This window comes from Sycon ciliatum, chromosome 1 (genome assembly GCF_964019385.1).
Source record: "Sycon ciliatum chromosome 1, ocSycCili1.1, whole genome shotgun sequence".
NCBI classification, from domain to species: domain Eukaryota; kingdom Metazoa; phylum Porifera; class Calcarea; order Leucosolenida; family Sycettidae; genus Sycon; species Sycon ciliatum.
Window position 1 is genome coordinate 2,203,786 of NC_088643.1, and position 18,071 is coordinate 2,221,856.

General features: G+C 46.0%; 1 protein-coding gene across 1 annotated transcript in view; it reads left to right on the forward strand.

Annotated features, from left to right (window-relative positions):
* Positions 1–14,319: 14,319 nt before the first annotated feature.
* LOC135806786 (leucine-rich repeat-containing protein 15-like) overlaps positions 14,320–18,071 on the forward strand; it is a 150,354-nt gene continuing 146,602 nt past the window's right edge. Inside the window, exon 1 of the mRNA XM_065321000.1 lies at positions 14,320–14,469. Within this exon, the coding sequence (XP_065177072.1) occupies positions 14,342–14,469 (128 nt within the window). The 5' untranslated portion in view covers positions 14,320–14,341. The remainder of the gene's footprint in view (positions 14,470–18,071) is intronic.

The window sequence follows — 18,071 nt, forward strand, 5'->3', positions numbered from 1 at the left end:
CATGCCATACAACATTGTCAGGGAAGAAGAGTATAATCATGTCCCATATTGCTACCGCGAGACACAAACAAGGAAAGTCCCGTTTGGAGAGGGAAACTCAGAGGCAGAAGCTGGTCAAGGAGTCCTTCTTGGCGTATCAGAAACGACTTGGGAAGGCTCTAGCCGGCACCGGTCTTACTAAGGCCGTTAGTTCAGCTGAGTCTCTGCGGCGGATCCAGATTGTTCGTTCTATGTTGCATAGCATGGGTGCAATATTATAGCGTTTTTCTTAGCCCGATACCGCAAGGTTCAGCAGTTTACATTCCATCCGGAGGAGCATTATCAGCATTATTTGGAGCATTATATGGCCTTTTGTGGAGCATTACTGAGAGCATTATACCCCATATTACCGAGCATTATCCGCCAACACGTAGGCGAGGACGCATAGTGCTCCAGACTACAACCATAACCCGGTTGGCAGAGTCCCGGTTTTGCGATCATTTGAATCAGGGAGTCGTAAAATACCGGTATTTTACGACTCCCTGATTTGAACCGTATTGGGAAAACCCAGGTTGGGACCCTCTGGATAAGCACCGGCGGATTATGCCGGCATAATTATTGGCATGACCTGGTGGTTGAAAATTTGAAGCATAATTTGGCATCCTTTCGGAGGTAGGAGCAGAACTACATGATTGTACCACCGTTCTAGTATGTAGGCTACACAATTGTGTACAAGGCACCTGATCAGTGATGTTGGACCAGTTAGGGTCCAGCGGATAATGCTCCGAAAATGCTCGTATAATGCTAATCATAATTCTCCAAAAACTACCTTGTAATATCGGGAAATATCTCCATTGCACACCGTACATTACAGGCTCTCAGCTGCATCGAATTAGGCCTTGGCGGATAATGCCGGCAGAAAAATTGGCAGAATTCGGTACTCTTTCTGGTAAGTTTCATGCATGTTTGGTATGTGGATAAAGAAATGGAGCAGAATTCGAGGAATTGCCCGCCATAAGGTTTGTATGGTTCTGCCAATTTCACTGCTTTTCGAGCAGAATCTGCAAGCATTATCCGCCAAGGCCTACATCGAATAGATTTACTTATGCCAATATTTCGCCCATTCGGCATCATCAGGGCATCCATGCAAAAGAAGAGGCAAGCGCCAACACAATATACTCAGCAGAGGGAAAATACTAGAGACATTCACACCTACAAAAAGTGTAGAACCAACACCCTGAAATTCACGTATTAAGTCCACACATTTGGTAGCGCTATACGGTAGATATTCAAGAAGTATTGGATTTACTTGTAATGTAAATTTCATACAGAGGGTGTGAAACCACACGTAAGAGAGCCATAGAACAGTGAATGTATAGTGATAGCGTAAAGTGTAAGTGTAAGTGGACAAGTCCGGTGGTAGTTCAGTAGGTTTCAGGTGATACGCGGCAGTGCTGAGTGGTAATCCATTGACTTTGCCGTGATTCAGTCAATTAGGCGTCATCCGTCATCACAGTTAACTGCTACAATCCAGGAAATTGCTGGAGGCCATCGAGATCAGGAATCGCAAGGCAGCAGTTAACTGCGATGACGGATGGCGCCTACAGACAAGCTGTCACTGCCTTGCGATTCCTGATCGCGATGGCCTCCAGCAATTGAATCATGGCAAAGTCACTGGATTACCACTCAGCACTGCGACCTATCACCTGAAACCTACTGAACTACCACCGGACTTGTCCACTTACACTTACACTTTACGCTATCTCTATACATTCACTGTTCTATGGCTCTCTTACGTGTGGTTTCACACCCTCTGTATGAAATTTACATTACAAGTAAATCCAATACTTCTTGAATATCTACATTATGTATAGCGCTACCAAATGTGTGGACTTAATACGTGAATTTCAGGGTGTTGGTTCTACACTTTTTGTAAGTGTGAATGTCTCTAGTATTTTCCCTCTGCTGAGTATATTATGTTGGCGCTTGCCTCTTCTTTTGCATGAATGCCCTGATGATGCCCAATGGGCGAAATATTGGCATAAGTAAATCTATTCGATGCAGCTGAGAGCCTGTTATGTATGGTGTGCAATGGAGATATTTTCCGATGTGAAAACTACGCTGCAATGGAGTCTGAGAGTTTTACGGAAACTACCTTGTAATGCTGATTATAATGCTTCAACAAGGGCTATAATGTTAAGAACAAAATGCTGCACATTGTCAAACTTCCAGGAAAGGATGCGTTTAGTCGATCTGCCTCTGAAGCTGCTACAATATCTCTCACGAGCTCCACCACTTCTCAGCACTATAAGACATGATCGCGTCTCCATTGGCTGCTCTCCATTGCAACTTTGATGCAGGGCTGTGGCTGAATAGTGGGTGTATCAAATCTTTTCCCTTGCTTATCCATGTAGTGAGAGGTGCAACCATTATTGCTGGTGATTATTTGGATGCTGGAAGCATATCACGGGATGTGGTATTCCTGCCTACAGACAAGCTGTCACTGCTTCCACTCTATGAAAAATGTCTTCATCTGAAACAGGTCACGTCCAGTTCCAGGGAGACGATCTCGGATCGAGATCCCTCCCATTTGCGGAAATTCTGAAAAAACGTGGTCAGAAGATATTTTGCCGCTCTACATCCTCTGCTTGCGCTGTCTTCTTCTCCTGAGGTTGCATGGGGACAAATGGTTGGCCACAATACTCTGCTTTTCTGATAGCACTTGACTGTAGGCCTTGCATTACAATCGTCCACGACGAACTGTATGTGCTTCACCAGGAAAGTAAGACACGTGCTGCTGAGCACTCAAATCGTCTTGGTACTGCGTCCATGAGAAATTCTAGTTCTTTTCGAGCCTGCTGAGCTGAGCTGGACTCGGCAAAGGCACGGTTATTTGGAACAGGCTATAGCCGCTCCTTCATCCAGGTTCAAATGTATCACTGGATCAATGTTTACTTCAGTATTGCTAGAGACGCTATGGCCAGAGCCTATGGCATAACAGGAAACCTCATCTTCGTATGTTTGATATTGCCTTCGGGTGCAATGACAATGTACGTCTAGTCTCCTCCATGGCTCTCCATGATTTCTAAAAAAGAACTCGTAAATCATCGTTGCGGATTTTGTGTAACAGCCTCAGTTGCAACGCTGGGCCGCTGCAGCTCCCTGCGACGAATCAAGGTGAGAATCATGTTTTTTGCCGTCCTGGGCTTGGCCCTACTTATTCGCTTGCAGCACAGTCAGGGTGCTAGCGTGGATCACCTTTCCCTCCGCATGGCATCCACTGGAGACTCCGATGGCGATTCCAAGCGACCCGCTACCTACATGTATACTACCGGTAGTGATGGCGAAGCTGATGAGGACGACAACAGGCAGGATTCTGCCCAAGACGAGGAGGGTATTCCCCAAGACCAGCAGCGTTTGATTTTCGCCGGCACGCAGTCGGAAGCAGGAGCCCACTCTTCACTTGGTACTTCGTCTCCGTGGTGGGATGCAGATTTTCGTCAACACTCTTCCTGGCTAGACAATCACTCTTTACGTCGCGCAAAGCGATGCTATCGACAATGTGAAGACCATGATTCAAGAGGAGGAGGGAGGTCATTTGTCTGACGCCGAGCTAGCCGCTCTGAGTGACCAGCTCAACCAAGATGAAGATAAAACCTGGCTTGCCCTCCGCCGTAGCTCCAGCCGCTAACGCTAACGCTGATTCTAGGTATGGCATTTTCTTTCCTCTCTTCCTTCAGTCTCCCTGTTCTTTTCAGTCTTCCTTTATGCGAGTGTGTGAATCCAGTTTAGTTTGGTAGGCGTCTGATCATGGTGAGCCACGGCTTACCCAGCTAACGTGGGACAATGTGTGTGACAACGCCCCTTATAGGTATAGTGTATTCAGTTCGGTTTTTGACCTGCGATGTTCCTGGCGGGTTGTGCCAGCGTTGTGCAGCAAGAGTGCTGTGGTTTTTCAGGTCCTATTTGGAGGACAGTTCTTTCCCCTTTTGACCCCGTGAGATCGTGTGAACCTGGTGTGCTTCTACTTTATGATTTGTTATCAGTTCATTTCTTCTGTCTTCTCTAAACGTTATCATTTCCGATATAATTTGCCATCTTCCGGTTGACGCTGTGTTCATAACTCTTCCCTAATTTTTTGAAAATCACGAGGGCGTGATTATCTGTAGGAAGGGAGGGTGTAGTATCCCTGCCCGACCAATACGGAAGTAGTACGGAACTAATACGGAGCTTTGCCTGATGTATAGTTAGTGTATCTCCGTATATAAGCGTACGGCGTCTGTTGCATAAAAGCTGCTGCGCTTTTTCTGTTTTAATTAGATTAGATTAGATTGGATAGCAATGAAAGCTAACTCGAAGAATAAGGATTCAACCTCTAGGTGAGCACCGGAGAGAAAGTTATTTATTTTGCCGCTTCTTCTTTCACTAACGATTATATCTCAGGTGTGTACCTGAAAGTAGAATAAAAGTAATTCTTGTTGATTTCACCGCGCCTACCACTCGGCTACCCATTACACTACATCACCAGTACATTTACCTGACTACATTGCTACATAAAGACTATAATTATGTAGCATTACATGTACATGTATGTAGTCAGGTAAATGTAGCATTAGTGCTAAAGGTATTACGTGTCTACAAAATCACAAAGTCATGTGCCGGTACAATACACGGCGTTTCACCTCATGGCTTTAGCGGATTGTTGCCAAATACCTGAGATTTTCCGACATTATTCACTATGAAACTCGTTATGCCGCTCAAACGCGCTGACCCCGAGTCTGTGACATCCGGAGTGCCCCAGGGCTCCATTTTAGGTCCCCTGCTCTTCCTCACATACGTTAATGACCTCCCCTATTCAATTCCCAATATTTCTTTGTTTGCAGATGATACCACTGTCCTTGCTTCCTCCCCATCTCACGCCACCCTCTACCCCAAAGTTCAGACCTGTATCAACGACATTGTTCACTGGATGAGCACTTGGTACCTTAAGCCAAATGTGACCAAAACCGAGCTCCTCCTTTTTCCCCCTCCCACAGATCCAGTGCCCATCTTCCACTTTCCCGATGATCACAGTCACCCTATCTCTGTAGCGCCCCACCATAAATACCTTGGCATTGTCATAGATTCCGCCCTCTCCTGGTCTCACCATGCTGATCATGTGTCGTCCAAAGTATGCCGATCTGTCGGCATAATGTCAAGTCACTTGTCCCATTTGCCCAAAAATTGCCGGATTAATTTTTATAAATCATACATTCTTCCCCTCTTCACGTACGGCTTCCCTGCCTGGTCCACCATTAACAAAACCCACATAGGTAAATTAGAAGTTCTCCATCGCCGTATACTGCGAATCATATTCCGTACTGATCGTTATATCTCAAATCTAGACTTGTATGCTGCTGCATCCACTACCACTCTGCAACATTACCTTGATGCTTCCAAGTGCACCCTGGCACATTCAATTTTCCTTGACCAGCACCCTGCTCATTTACAATCCCTTAATTGGTTCAATTCAGGTGGCACCACCCGAAGATGCGTTCGTCTCCACCTAGCTAGGTCTACCCTATTCGTAAATTCCCCTTTCTTTTCCTCCTACTCCACGTGGCTCCAACTGCCTCCCAGTGTTAGACAAGCTCCAGATATGCCCAAATTCCGTACCCTCGTCAGACAGCACTTCAGTATCTCCCAGTAAACAAAGTCACAGTCACCACTTCCGCTACATAGCCCACTGAGCATCCCATTGCTTTGTAAGTTGCTAATCCCTTCCCACTTTGTGTACGTGCTCTTCATTTTCTTTTTTCTCTTCTTCCGTGGTTGGTCTCACCCTCTCCTCAATTCAATTGGCTGTCTTGACATGCCACGAGGTGCAGAAATAAATAAATAAATAAACCTCACATAATGCTCGTCTTGTTCCTTTCTAATGCTCCATAATGCTCTGATGCTCAGATAGTCTCATAATGCCGAATATAATGCCGGCATTATCCGCTGGACCCTGATGTTGGTCGGCGAAAAAGACAAAAGGTGTTGTGAACCCTTGTGATTCTCTAAATTGTCAGGATCAAACGACCACACGGCACAAGGACAACTAATAATATTTCTCTTCAACAGTATATTTCACTTGATCGAACATAATAACTACACTAATAACACCAGCTATTTATAGCATGCAAAAACAGCGTACATGTATATCAAAAACATACACATAATACCATGACATGACAGCGTATACAGCAAACCGCAACCCCCCCCCCCCCTCCACCCTACACAGTGGGTCCATTGTTATTAGGCATCTGCCTGTTTTGGTTTCTCCATTATAAATCAGGGAGTAGTACTACTCCCTGCTATAAATAAAAGAATACTACTACTACCAGGGGGGTTATGTACTCTTGGTACTACTAAACAGCGCATATAGCGTATGCCATGCAGCAAACATCAGCAGTAGCCAGTACGGCGGAGTCAAGTAGTTACAGTGAAACCTCGTTAGGAAGAACACTGATAAGACAAATGTTTGCCTAAGAAGAACTAGTACTCGTAACTGTATTGGATAAAACCATGTGTATTCACTGGGTAAAACATATGGATAAGGAGAACTCCCGTTATTGCCAACAAATATCATCGGTCCCTTGGTGTTCGTCCTAAAGAGGTTTGACTGTACATTACAACATTGCAACGAATACATGTACTTGACAATCAGCTCATGCGATTACAATGCACAACACTGACCGTCAGTGACCGACGGTACTGACGTTCTACAACTAACTGGCTATCAGCTCTAGCACGTCTTGGGTGTGCACTCCAACAGCCTTGCCACTACTTGGAAGGTTCACATGTTCGCATAACTTCCCCTTCATTAGATCTTTGGCTTGTGCTTGTTTTGGTTGCGCTCACTTTCCGATCCAATGTTTCGGAACGGAACGGAAGGATTGGATACAGCTACGAGTAAACCAATAAGTCGCTGAAACGGTCACTCACTTCCTTTCAGTCCTAGTCGTACCCAAAAAGGGACATCGAGCTTGATTGATTGTGCCAAAATTGGTGTAGACCTAGATTGGGTGTTGAGTTTTCGAGACCGCATAGGAAGACACGGAGGGAACCAGGGATTCCGCAAAGACACTTCTCACCTTATATAAACCGCTCCGGGAGCGGTCCTGAAAGACCCTTCGACTGGTGCACTGGTGCAGTACAAAACGAGATGCTCGAGCGCATTTTGTGATGACGGATGCCAACGAGTGCGCACAAGCGCCACTTTTCTGGCTCCGACGAGATAAGCGAATACATTTCGTTCTCTTCGCGAGCCTTTGGAGCGCTCCACCAACTAGTCCTTTTAAAGAACGTAAGGATGCTTTAGATTTTGCCGCTCAGGTTTTGTATTGCCGAGCATGTAACAGCACGAGAATGGAAGTTCAAGAACCCACCCCTCCCCAAGAAATCATAAACTGTGATGTTGAATTCACACGCACCCATCTTTTTTCCCACTAGGACCACATCGACACCATCATCTAACAGTGTGTCAGGGCAACTGAACCCAGATGCACCTACCTTCACTCTCCCATCACCATACGATAACTCAGCCTTCATACCAAACAAACATCCCCATCATATCCGGCTAGCCACAACCAAAGCTTGCAGCTGGTACCCAAAGGCCGATGAAATTAATAACATATTTGGTACTTCAGACATGGACATATTAGGCATCACCGAAACCTGGCTAACTCAGAAAATTCCTAACTCTGTATTATTGCCAACTGCCGCTTTTGACATAGTGCGAAGAGACCGCCCATCTCATGTCGCTCTGCGTGGCGGTGGTGTTGCTTTCTTACTCCGACCAGGACTCGTCTACGTCAGACGAGCAGATCTCGAGCCTGCCAACACCAACCGTTAAATCCTATGCATTCAACTAAAAAATGGCCACAAAGATGTCTATATTTTCTGCTGTTATCGGCCACCAAGGCAGGATCATTCAACCTTCCTCTCTGGCTTGCGTCAGTCCATCTCTTCCATTACGACACTACGGCTTCCATTGTCATCCTCCGTGACTTTAATGCTCGGCACAACGAATGGTATAGGTAGGACCCGAACACTGCTGCTGGAAGATGCCTTGTCGAACTGCTGGATGATACTGGTTTTACACAACTTGTACGCGACCACCCAGCACGTGTCTCCGCCGCAGGTCAGAGCTCTTCTCTCCTGGACCTTGTTCTCTGTACCCAACCATTCCTCATCCACAACCTCACCACACTTCCCCCTGTCTCTGATCACTGTCCCGTGGTATTTGATCTCGCAATACCGACTCGTTCCCAGCAACCAGTGCACTCTGATATGCTCGTGAATAACTATGCAGCCACAGACTGGCCCGCACTTAATAACCACCTTTGGAGCCTCCCTCTTCTCGCTGCTGTACAAGAAGCCATTAGTACAGATGAAGCATGGGTCTCCTGGCGAACACTAGTTGACACATCATCTTTTGTTCCGAAGGTTAGAAAACGAACAAATCGTTATGGAAAGCCTTGGTTCACCTCTGTGCACCATCGCCTCCGTCAACGTCGAGATCGACTATTTGCTGCAGCAAAACGCGTCAATACCTCTGAGTGCTGGGCTGCTTATCGCATTTCAAGGAACTGCCTCGTCGCTGCCATCCGTAAAGCTAAACGTCACTTCTACGACCAGATGTCAGAAGGCCTTCATGCAGATCGAGGATCTTATGACTGGTGGAAGAGAGTCAAGAAAATGTGCCACATCAATTGTTCTCGCACCCCTATACCTGATATCCAAGGAGTCGATACCTTAGCGGTTACCGACCCTGAGAAAGCGAACATCTTCTGTAAACAGTTCTCCAAGAATAGTCAAGCTACACCGTCGTCGGATGCAGATTATCGTGATCTCGCCATGCCTTCTTCTTCGGAAACATTTTGCTGTCCGCTCTCTGTCTATCGTAGAAGTATTCAAGGCACTGTCGACCCTAAGTGTGCGAAAGTCTACAGCTGGCAGTCTTCCTAACAGGATCCTACGAGAGACAGCAGAAGTGCTCGCCCAGTCCCTCACTGCTCTCTTTAACCGCTGCACCACTTACCGATCCCAACCCCTTGAGTGGAAAGTTGCAATCGTTACCCCAATTTAGAAGGGTAAGGGAAGTCGCAATGACCCTGCTAACTACCGGCCGGTATCTCTGCTGAATGGTGTGGCAAAATGCTACGAAGCGTTAATCAGCCGCCAGGTGTACGCGTTTGTAGCGAAACACAAACTACTGTCGCCGAAACAGTTCGCGTTTCGCCACCACCGAAGCACGGTTGACCGACTTGTGTATGTCACATCAACTGTCAGCTCTGCATTTGATAACCGGGCCCAGTGTGATGCCGTCTTTCTTGATTTATCGAAGGCATTTGATCGTACCAGCCATCGCCTCCTAGCCTCATGTCTGTCCGGTTGGTGTGCACCTGACTCATTCGCGTGGCTGATGGACTTCCTGGAAGGCCGATCGATGTCTGTGCGGGTCGGCACTGCATTATCAACCCATATGTCGCTCACCGCTGGTGTGCCACAAGGCTCCCACCTAGGCCCTCTTTTACAGTATTCAACCTTTCTATCAACTCCCTTCCCAGCATTCCCCAATCCAGCGATCTGACTCTGTTTGCGGATGATTCCAACATGGTCTGCGTTTCTCCGCCTACTGTCGTACCCGCCGCGCACACTGCCTCCCTGCAACTAGACCTTGATAGATGTGTGAACTGGTCCCATAAAGCTGAAGCAGTTTTCAATGCTAACAAATGTGTCCATGTTCCCTTTTGCAGACCTAAATCAAACCCACCTGATCCCAGGACCGTCACCATGGCCGGTACGTTACTGACCCTGCCCTCTTCCCACCGCCATCTGGGCATCATCCTCACTCCTTCACTCAATCTGTCCCCCCATATTCAACACATTACAACCAAATTTCGAGGTCGGGTTTTTATTTTAAACCACATGTCCAACTTCCTTCCTTTTCCTGCTGTGAATCTTTTTGTATAAATGTTATGTTCGTCCCCTCCTTGAATATGCTGTTCCCGTTTGGATGTTTTCCGTTTCAGCCACCATGTCCACAACCCTACTGCTGCTAGAGCATACTTAAATAGTAAACTCAAGCGTCGGCCTGACTGGACGACTTCCAAAGAAGACCTCTATGTTCTGTCCTCTTGGGTATCTTTAGCATGGCGACGGCAGATTCTTGGCCTTGTCTATTTCCATCATGTATTTTCCCAATACCCCTCCTTGTTGTCTCACTTCCAGCTACCCTCTTACCAAAGCAGTATTTAGTATTGCTGTTCGTCGGTATAATTCGCAATCTATGTTTTCTTTGAAAGGTATTCCTGACTTTTGTGTCTAGGCTAACCACATCTATGATAGTTTCAATAGTTTGTGTATATGTCAGTTATAGTAGTCCCCAATGCTGCTTTTCTAATTCTCATTATGATTAGCATGCAATGTACTACCCGAAGTACTGAATTTACTTCTTCTGTACTCTATATTCTAATGTATCTTCTACCTCTTCTCCCTTACGAACATACTTTCTCATTTACCATACTTACTTAGGAGACTCCCTTCGATAGGCACCTATTTGCCTCTGGAGGATCCGTGAAATAAAAATCAATAAAAAAATCAATAATCGACGTGGAGACAACAATTTTATAATAGCTATAAAGAGAACAAATTCTGCTGTCATCGCCACACTACAACAAAGTCATGAAGGTTTACCAAAATCGATTTTCTTGTCACAATCATCAGTGGAAATCCGTGACTGAAGAGTAACCATGCTGAATCAATGATTAATATACATTCAATAATGTGTTACGAGAACAAAACAAAGTGCTAAAATAGAATGAGGGAAGGTGAGACAATAGAAGTGAAGTGAGAGCTAAGTGCAACAGGGGTGAGGAACTAATTACAACGCTAGAACTGTGTATTGAGACAAACAATCATGCTGTGCACCTACGAAAACAATCTTAACGCAACTACATGTTTCTTCTGCTTACAAAGATCAGGCTTATGCAGACGAATACAAACAGGTGAATATGGAAGAGGCAAGCACTGAACATGAACAAGGAGAAAGAAAGCTGAAGGGAACGGAATTCAACAGAGAAAACAACACGATCAACATTCAAAGACCTAGACGTTCAACGGCTAATTATTCAATGAATTATTACAGTACTGGATGTCAAGCACCGGCGAAGACACTGGGAACAGAAGATTTAACAACAACAGGAACAACAACAATAACAACAACAACAATGGTAACAAATTACCATCAAGATCAAAGGAGGAGTCAACGAACAGAGATTAAGCAACATGAAGCGAGCCTGGGACCGATCGGTGTGGATGAGGAGAATGACACGGGGGACGACACTGAGGACGAGTTGGAAGATGAGACGGAGGACGAGGTTGCGGTTGGTGGAGACGAGGAATCGGATGGTGATTGTGATCGTAAGAAGTCTGCCGTTTTTCTTCATCTGTTGTCTCACCCTAAGTGTCTGCAGGTGTATGATGATTTTAGTTTTTCTGTTCTTTGTCGTGCACGTTACGCTAGTCAGTTGAAAGTACTTGAGGCTGTTTGTATTCGTCTGCATAAGCCTGATCTTTGTAAGCAGAAGAAACATGTAGTTGCGTTAAGATTGTTTTCGTAGGTGCACAGCATGATTGTTTGTCTCAATACACAGTTCTAGCGTTGTAATTAGTTCCTCACCCCTGTTGCACTTAGCTCTCACTTCACTTCTATTGTCTCACCTTCCCTCATTCTATTTTAGCACTTTGTTTTGTTCTAGTAACACATTATTGAATGTATATTAATCATTGATTCAGCATGGTTACTCTTCAGTCACGGCTTTCCACTGATGATTGTGACAAGAAAATCGATTTTGGTAAACCTTCATGACTTTGTTGTAGTGTGGCGATGACAGCAGAATTTGTTCTCTTTATAGCTATTAAAAAAATCAATATTGTCCTAATCAATTCCGACAAGTTGTCTGTTTCCTCTCCCCTTCTGTTCAACAATATAATTATTGAAATCTTTTGAGTTTCCCGTTGGCTGTGACTTGTAACTGCATTCATGCTTTGCCAGGTAATTTTTATGAACCACGTTTCGTACAGTAACTGGGCTTCGGCGAAATGCTCCGCCTCTTTTTCTCTCTCAGTCCCTTTCTGATGACCTTGAGGTATTTTGTCACGACCTGTTTGACCCTATTTGAAGTTATATATTGTACTCCTGTGGTTTAGAAAAAGAGTCGTGCATCAGTCAAGACAAGTGTCAAGTCAGTCGGCAGGAATTACTCTGAAACGCCTGTTTGTTTAATTTCCTCTTGAAAGTGGCTCTGTCGAAAGTGTAATCCATGCAAAAACAAACCGTCAAAAGCAAAAACAAAACAAAAAATGGCCTTCCTGGATGCAGGACGAAAGGAGTGGAGATAGCTACGAGCAATAAGTCGCAGAAGCGGTACCTCCTTTCAGTCATGGCCGTACCCAAAAGGGCCTCCAGTTTGTTCGATTGTTCCGAAATTGTTGTAGACTTTGATTGGGTGTTGAGTTCTCGAGACCGCATAGGAAGATCAAGAGAGAATCAGGGCTTACACAAAGACATTTCTCACCTTATAAGAAACGCTTCGAGAGCGATTTTGAAAGACCCTTTGACTGGTGCGGTACAAAACGAGATGCTCGAGCGCAGTTGACGGATGCCGACGAGTGCGCGTGTGAGCCACTTATCTGGCTGCCACGAGAAAGCGGATTCATTTCGTTCTCTTCGCGAGCCTCATTGCTTTGGAATGCTCCACCAGTTAGTGCATAATAAACACGCAAGGATGCTTCCGCGTGTCTTAAACCTTTCCAAGTTGTCTGTTTTTCTCGCGCCTTCAGTTCGACAATGTATTTTATACTGTTTGCGTTTCCCGTTGACTGTAGTTTGTGACTGTATTCAAGCTTTACCAGCTAGTTTTTTATTATAAGCCACGTTTCTTGCAGTAAGTGGGCTTCAAAGAAATGCTCCACCCATTCTTGTCTCTCACTCGCTTTCTGAGGACCCTCAATTGTTTCCTGTTCGACCCTCTTTGAAGTTACCCGTATACAATGTACTGCTGAGGCAGCGAACTAAAATATAAACAAAAACAAAGCAAAAACAAAAAAAGAGTAGGGATTCAGAAAAAGTCGTGAGTCAGCCCAGTGTCACGTCAGTCGGCATGAAGGGCGAGCTCCTACATTTGGAGCAAACACCTTATTCGCCAACAGACTTTTGTTTAGAAAATTTGCCAAAGACTTGGTGGTTAAAAAATATTAATTTTGTTTATTTTGCCGGTGAAAGGCCGCAAAATACTAAAGTCAAAAACAATACAAAAATGGCCTTTCTAATTCCTGGGTTCAGGACGAAAGGAGTTGAGACAACTACAGTCTACATGTACATATGTACCAGCAGTATAAGTCGCTGAAGAGGTCCCTCACTTCCTGTCACTCATGGCGTACCCAAAAGGGCCTACAGTTTGATTGATTGTTCCAAAATTGGTGTAGAGCTTGGTTGGATGTTGAGTTCTCGTAACCGCATAGGAAGACCCGGAGGGAACCAGGGCTTGCGCAAGACCCTTTCTCACCTTATAAATACCGCTCCGGGAGCAGTTCTGAAAGACCCTTTCAGCCTTTGACTGGGGGAGTACAAAACGAGATGCTCGAGCGCATTTTGTGCTGACCGATGCCGAAGAGAGCGCACAGGAGCTCGTGTGAGCCACTGTTCTGGCTCCCACGGCACAAGCGACACCACAAATGGACCAGCTAGGGAATGGAAAGCTCTCCTTGACGCTGCAGTTGGAAAGATATAACGGAAGGTCCGGGCTTACACGGTAACATCAGTTATCATTCTTCTTCAGCTTGCTGGACGTGAGACTGTTCTGATTCAGAGCGACAAAAGGAAAGTAGAAACGTTGTCCCCGCCAATGGGAATTGTTTACAAAGCGAACAACATGAAGCCTCCGTTCGTGCCGGTACGTACTGCACCTCTCGAGTTGTTCCCATCCCCCTACTCATCATTCGTTTGGTGCTTTGACTTACTGTCTCTATCTCTCGTGGCTTTCCCTTACCTAACCGGAGTTAGGCATATTTAGAATTCTCTTTATGAAGTGAACTACTTTCAATCAGTGCCTCCAACTAATGACTGTGTATTGGGGCTCCCCGCTCAGTACTGTGCAGCACAGTTTGTGCGTGAAGTGTGTGATTACAGCGAGGCCGGCTGCGTTCCAACAGGCCGTGGTGTTGAGCTGCTGTGTGGACACGGGATTAATTAATTGTACTGTGTGATTTGTAATATTCCTAATTATGCTTCTTCATTTGCTTGCAGGTCTTAGTGTCGGCACTAACCTTGATGTTGGTGTGTTGGAATGCGTCCTGCGAAGCAACCCCTGCAGGATTGCGACGATGCGGAGATTGCATTGTCAGGGATTATTTTGGGCACGGAGTTCTCTTGAGCTGCAACACGAGTCAATCGAAAAGGTGAGTAGCATGTCTAAGTTATAAAAGCTTCTGTAAAAAATAAAAAAAGTAAATTATCGTATCCGTTCCCGAAGGGAACTCACGACGGCCGCTAACACCCGATAAACCCTAGCGGCAGATGCAGCGCCTAACGGTGGGGGTGAGTGGGTAAGTCTCACAACCACTGGCACAAGTGCCGAAAACGACCCCATTAGCTGCATCCATGTACCCCTTGTGCCTGGCCACAAGTTCCCAGTTGACTGTGGGTAGCAGCACGGCTGGAAAAACCGCTCCCAGGCAGGACTTGAACCAGGTACCTCTCGTATCTCAATCATGGTCTTTGACCAACCCACTGTGCCTGCCTGGAGCTTCTGTACAACATTTAAATAATCTGCGAGGAGGCAATAATTCTAAAATTAATGACATTATGGTAGTTTAGGACAGTTAAGTTGAAATTTTGAAGTTGGGCGTATGGATGTATCTTTTTCGCTACTCGTATGCACAGCACAAAAATCTAAGGGATTTGAAATTCTAATTGTATAAGGTACTGGACCTCTCGCTCTTCAGGAAGGGGGAATAGCCAATGTTGATTTTTGCAGCAAAATTTGGAGCGAAGAAGGAGAGTTTGCCGAAGGTTTCGTTTGAATTTTCGGTAGGGGTTATAGGGAATTCACACGACGCGCAAACTCACGTGTGTGGTACTCTTTTTACTCGTGTGCCCCGAGCGCGTGCAAAATCTTGATAAACTCGGTCGGAGGTCCGAGGCCCACATTTGTGCTTTGCGCGGGTGTGAAACAGAGAGAGAGAGAGAGCACTCGAGTACTCAAGTACATGAGTACACAGACGTAGAGACATGCAAGATTGGTATGGGTCTGTTGTCTATGTGAATCCGATGGGCAGTTCTATTCTGTCAAGCACAAATTGCTGCTGGAAGAGCTCTCCAACATGGGTGTGACAGGCACTGCGAATTCCTGGCTTGCTAGTTGCCTCAGCGACCGGTACCAGCGTGTAGTTGTTGGCGGCAGTATGTCAAGCTACACACAGTGCAGTAGAGGCGTGCCACAGGGCTCCCGGTGATTCTCGGCCCACTGCTCTTTACTCTGTATATTCGCGAAATCCACAATTGCATTCCACGTCCCGTCGTTCATCAAGAGTTTGCGGACGATATCGTTTTAGAGGCCGCTGGGAGTCGAGCAGTGGTGTGCACCTCCCTAAGCACCGCAGTCACCAATCTGGCAACTTGGCTTGAGGACCGTGGCCTTAAGCTGAATCAGACGAAGACTTAGGTCTTGCATATAACACCTCGTGGTGGGCAGCAGAGTGCAGAACCGCTCCAGATCCGTTGCGACGGGAAACTGCTCACAATTGTGTCACAGGCTCGCTACCTTCGAGTTATTGTTCATAATGAGCTCTCCTGGGATGGCCACGCTGACCACACCATTCGCCAAGTTTGACGCTCCATTGGTGCACTATGGCGCTCACGTCAAAGCTTGAAAAAAATTTCACGGTTCGCGTGAGACTCGGCCAAAGGCCCAGTTTTCCGCATCCGCAGGAACGCCACCACCCTCTTGGATCAAGGCGCAGATGCAGCTCCTAAGCGGTGGGAGGTGAGTAGATCAGACCCACCACAAAGTGGTCAAAGACCGAAATCCCATTCACTGCATCCATGTTTCCCTCGTGCCAGGCCACGAGTTCCCAATTAACTGTGGGTCGCAGCACGGCTGGAAAAAATCCTTCCGCTTCCAAGCAGGACTTGAACCTGGTACCCTCTGTTTCTCAATCATGGTCTTAGACCATCCCACTATGAAAGCTTGAAAGTCTCCTCGAAAACTTTATTAAATGCAATGATCATGTCCAGACTACCATACGTGTCCAATGCAATCTATCCGTCTCTGATGGCCAGAAACATGGACGCCCTCACTCGAATGACGAAAGCTGCAATCCATACTTTCTTTGGCTTTCCGCCGTGGACTTCCATTGCAGGGCTCTTCGAGAGACTCTGTCTTCCTACCCTCGAGGACGCCCTGGCAGCGAAAATCCTAATATTCGTTCGCCGCTGCATTCATGGCCGTTCAAGTGTCCTGTTTTGGAATTATTACGCCAGAACACAGAGTGATCGCACTCGTGGAGCTGACCAAAACCTATTGCAGGTACCCTTCTGGCCCGGTCGTTCTGGTAGAGGTACGACCCAGTTCATTGGTGCCATTCTCTGGAACAAGACACCGCCCATGATGCACTGTGAACCTTGTCACGCTCATTTCTGTGCTCTCTCGAAAGCGTCCAAGTATTAAAATAGGTCACTTTTTATCTGGTCACATACAAAACTGGCATAGCTGAGGTGATAACGCGGGAAAAGGAAAGTGTGAAGTACTGTTGACGCGCATGGGACATGCATGCAGGGTCAGAAATTCGGCACGGAAAATCAATCACTATGACTATCAATGCAGATAAAATGTGCCAGAATCAGTGTACTGTACTGTATAGCTAGTGAGAGTCTCTTCTTCATAAAGGGAATGATGAAACTACAATAGGATTTATACATTTGGAGTGAAAAAATACGACGATTCAAGAATATGAAGAAGAGGTTGGTGCGATTTCGGCGATATTTGGGGAATTGTGTGTTGCTCCCTGTGTGGGAGCTTGCGCTATTCCTGCCGACTTGAATTCTCACTTGACTGACTCACGACTGCCATCCTGAGCACACGAGAAGTCCATCCAACCTTCCACTCGGCAAACCTGCAAAAAAGCACCACTCACTGCTCAATACACAGTGTTTCGGGGAATACACCCCTCATCAGTTGAGCTTAAGTAGGCTGAGGAAGATTGGGCCTGAAGAGCACCACATATATAGTGCTCTACGAGCACAAACATCACGAGGGATATAAACTTACAGAGACGCTCCGTTTCCAGCACGACAAACACCTCGTGAACGCCAGATAGCAGCTTGAGTCAGTGTCGCTCGGAGAGATGCTGAACGAACGCTGAGGACCGTTGGCCATTCACAACGTTGTTGCCTCGAAACCATCTAATTCGCAAGCCCGCGCTGGGGACAACAATGTGAAGAAGAGGTTGGTGCGACTGTGGCGATACTTGGGGAATTGTGTGTTGCTCCCTACGTAGGAGCTTGCGCTATTCCTGCCGAGGTTTGCTGAGTGGAAGGATCGATGGACTTCTCGTGTGCTCTGGATGGCAGTCGTGAGTCAGTCAAGTGAGAATTCAAGTCAGAAGGAATAGTGCAAGCTCCCACATAGGGAGCAACACACAATTCCCGATACAAGAATAGTATGAAAGATGGCACAAATTTCGGAAAAATTGCCCGAATTCCATTAATAATTGTGACAAGAAAACAATCCTACGGTTGTGATATGGGTGCGCATTTAGTTTTACTCATTGCATTTTCTCTTTATTCGGGAAAAACAACTTTGTATTTTTAATTTATAGGTGGAGTGTTTGGTCCCAGTGCTTGGTGCCAGTGACGTTTTCCTACTTTCTTTACAATCCAAACCGAGTTGGTGTGTGTTCCTTAAAGTTTCAGTGCAATGCTGGAAGAGATTATATAAATATGATAGAAAATGTGCAACCATCCAACAATGTTCGTAAAACCTAGGGGTGGAAAAGTGGCT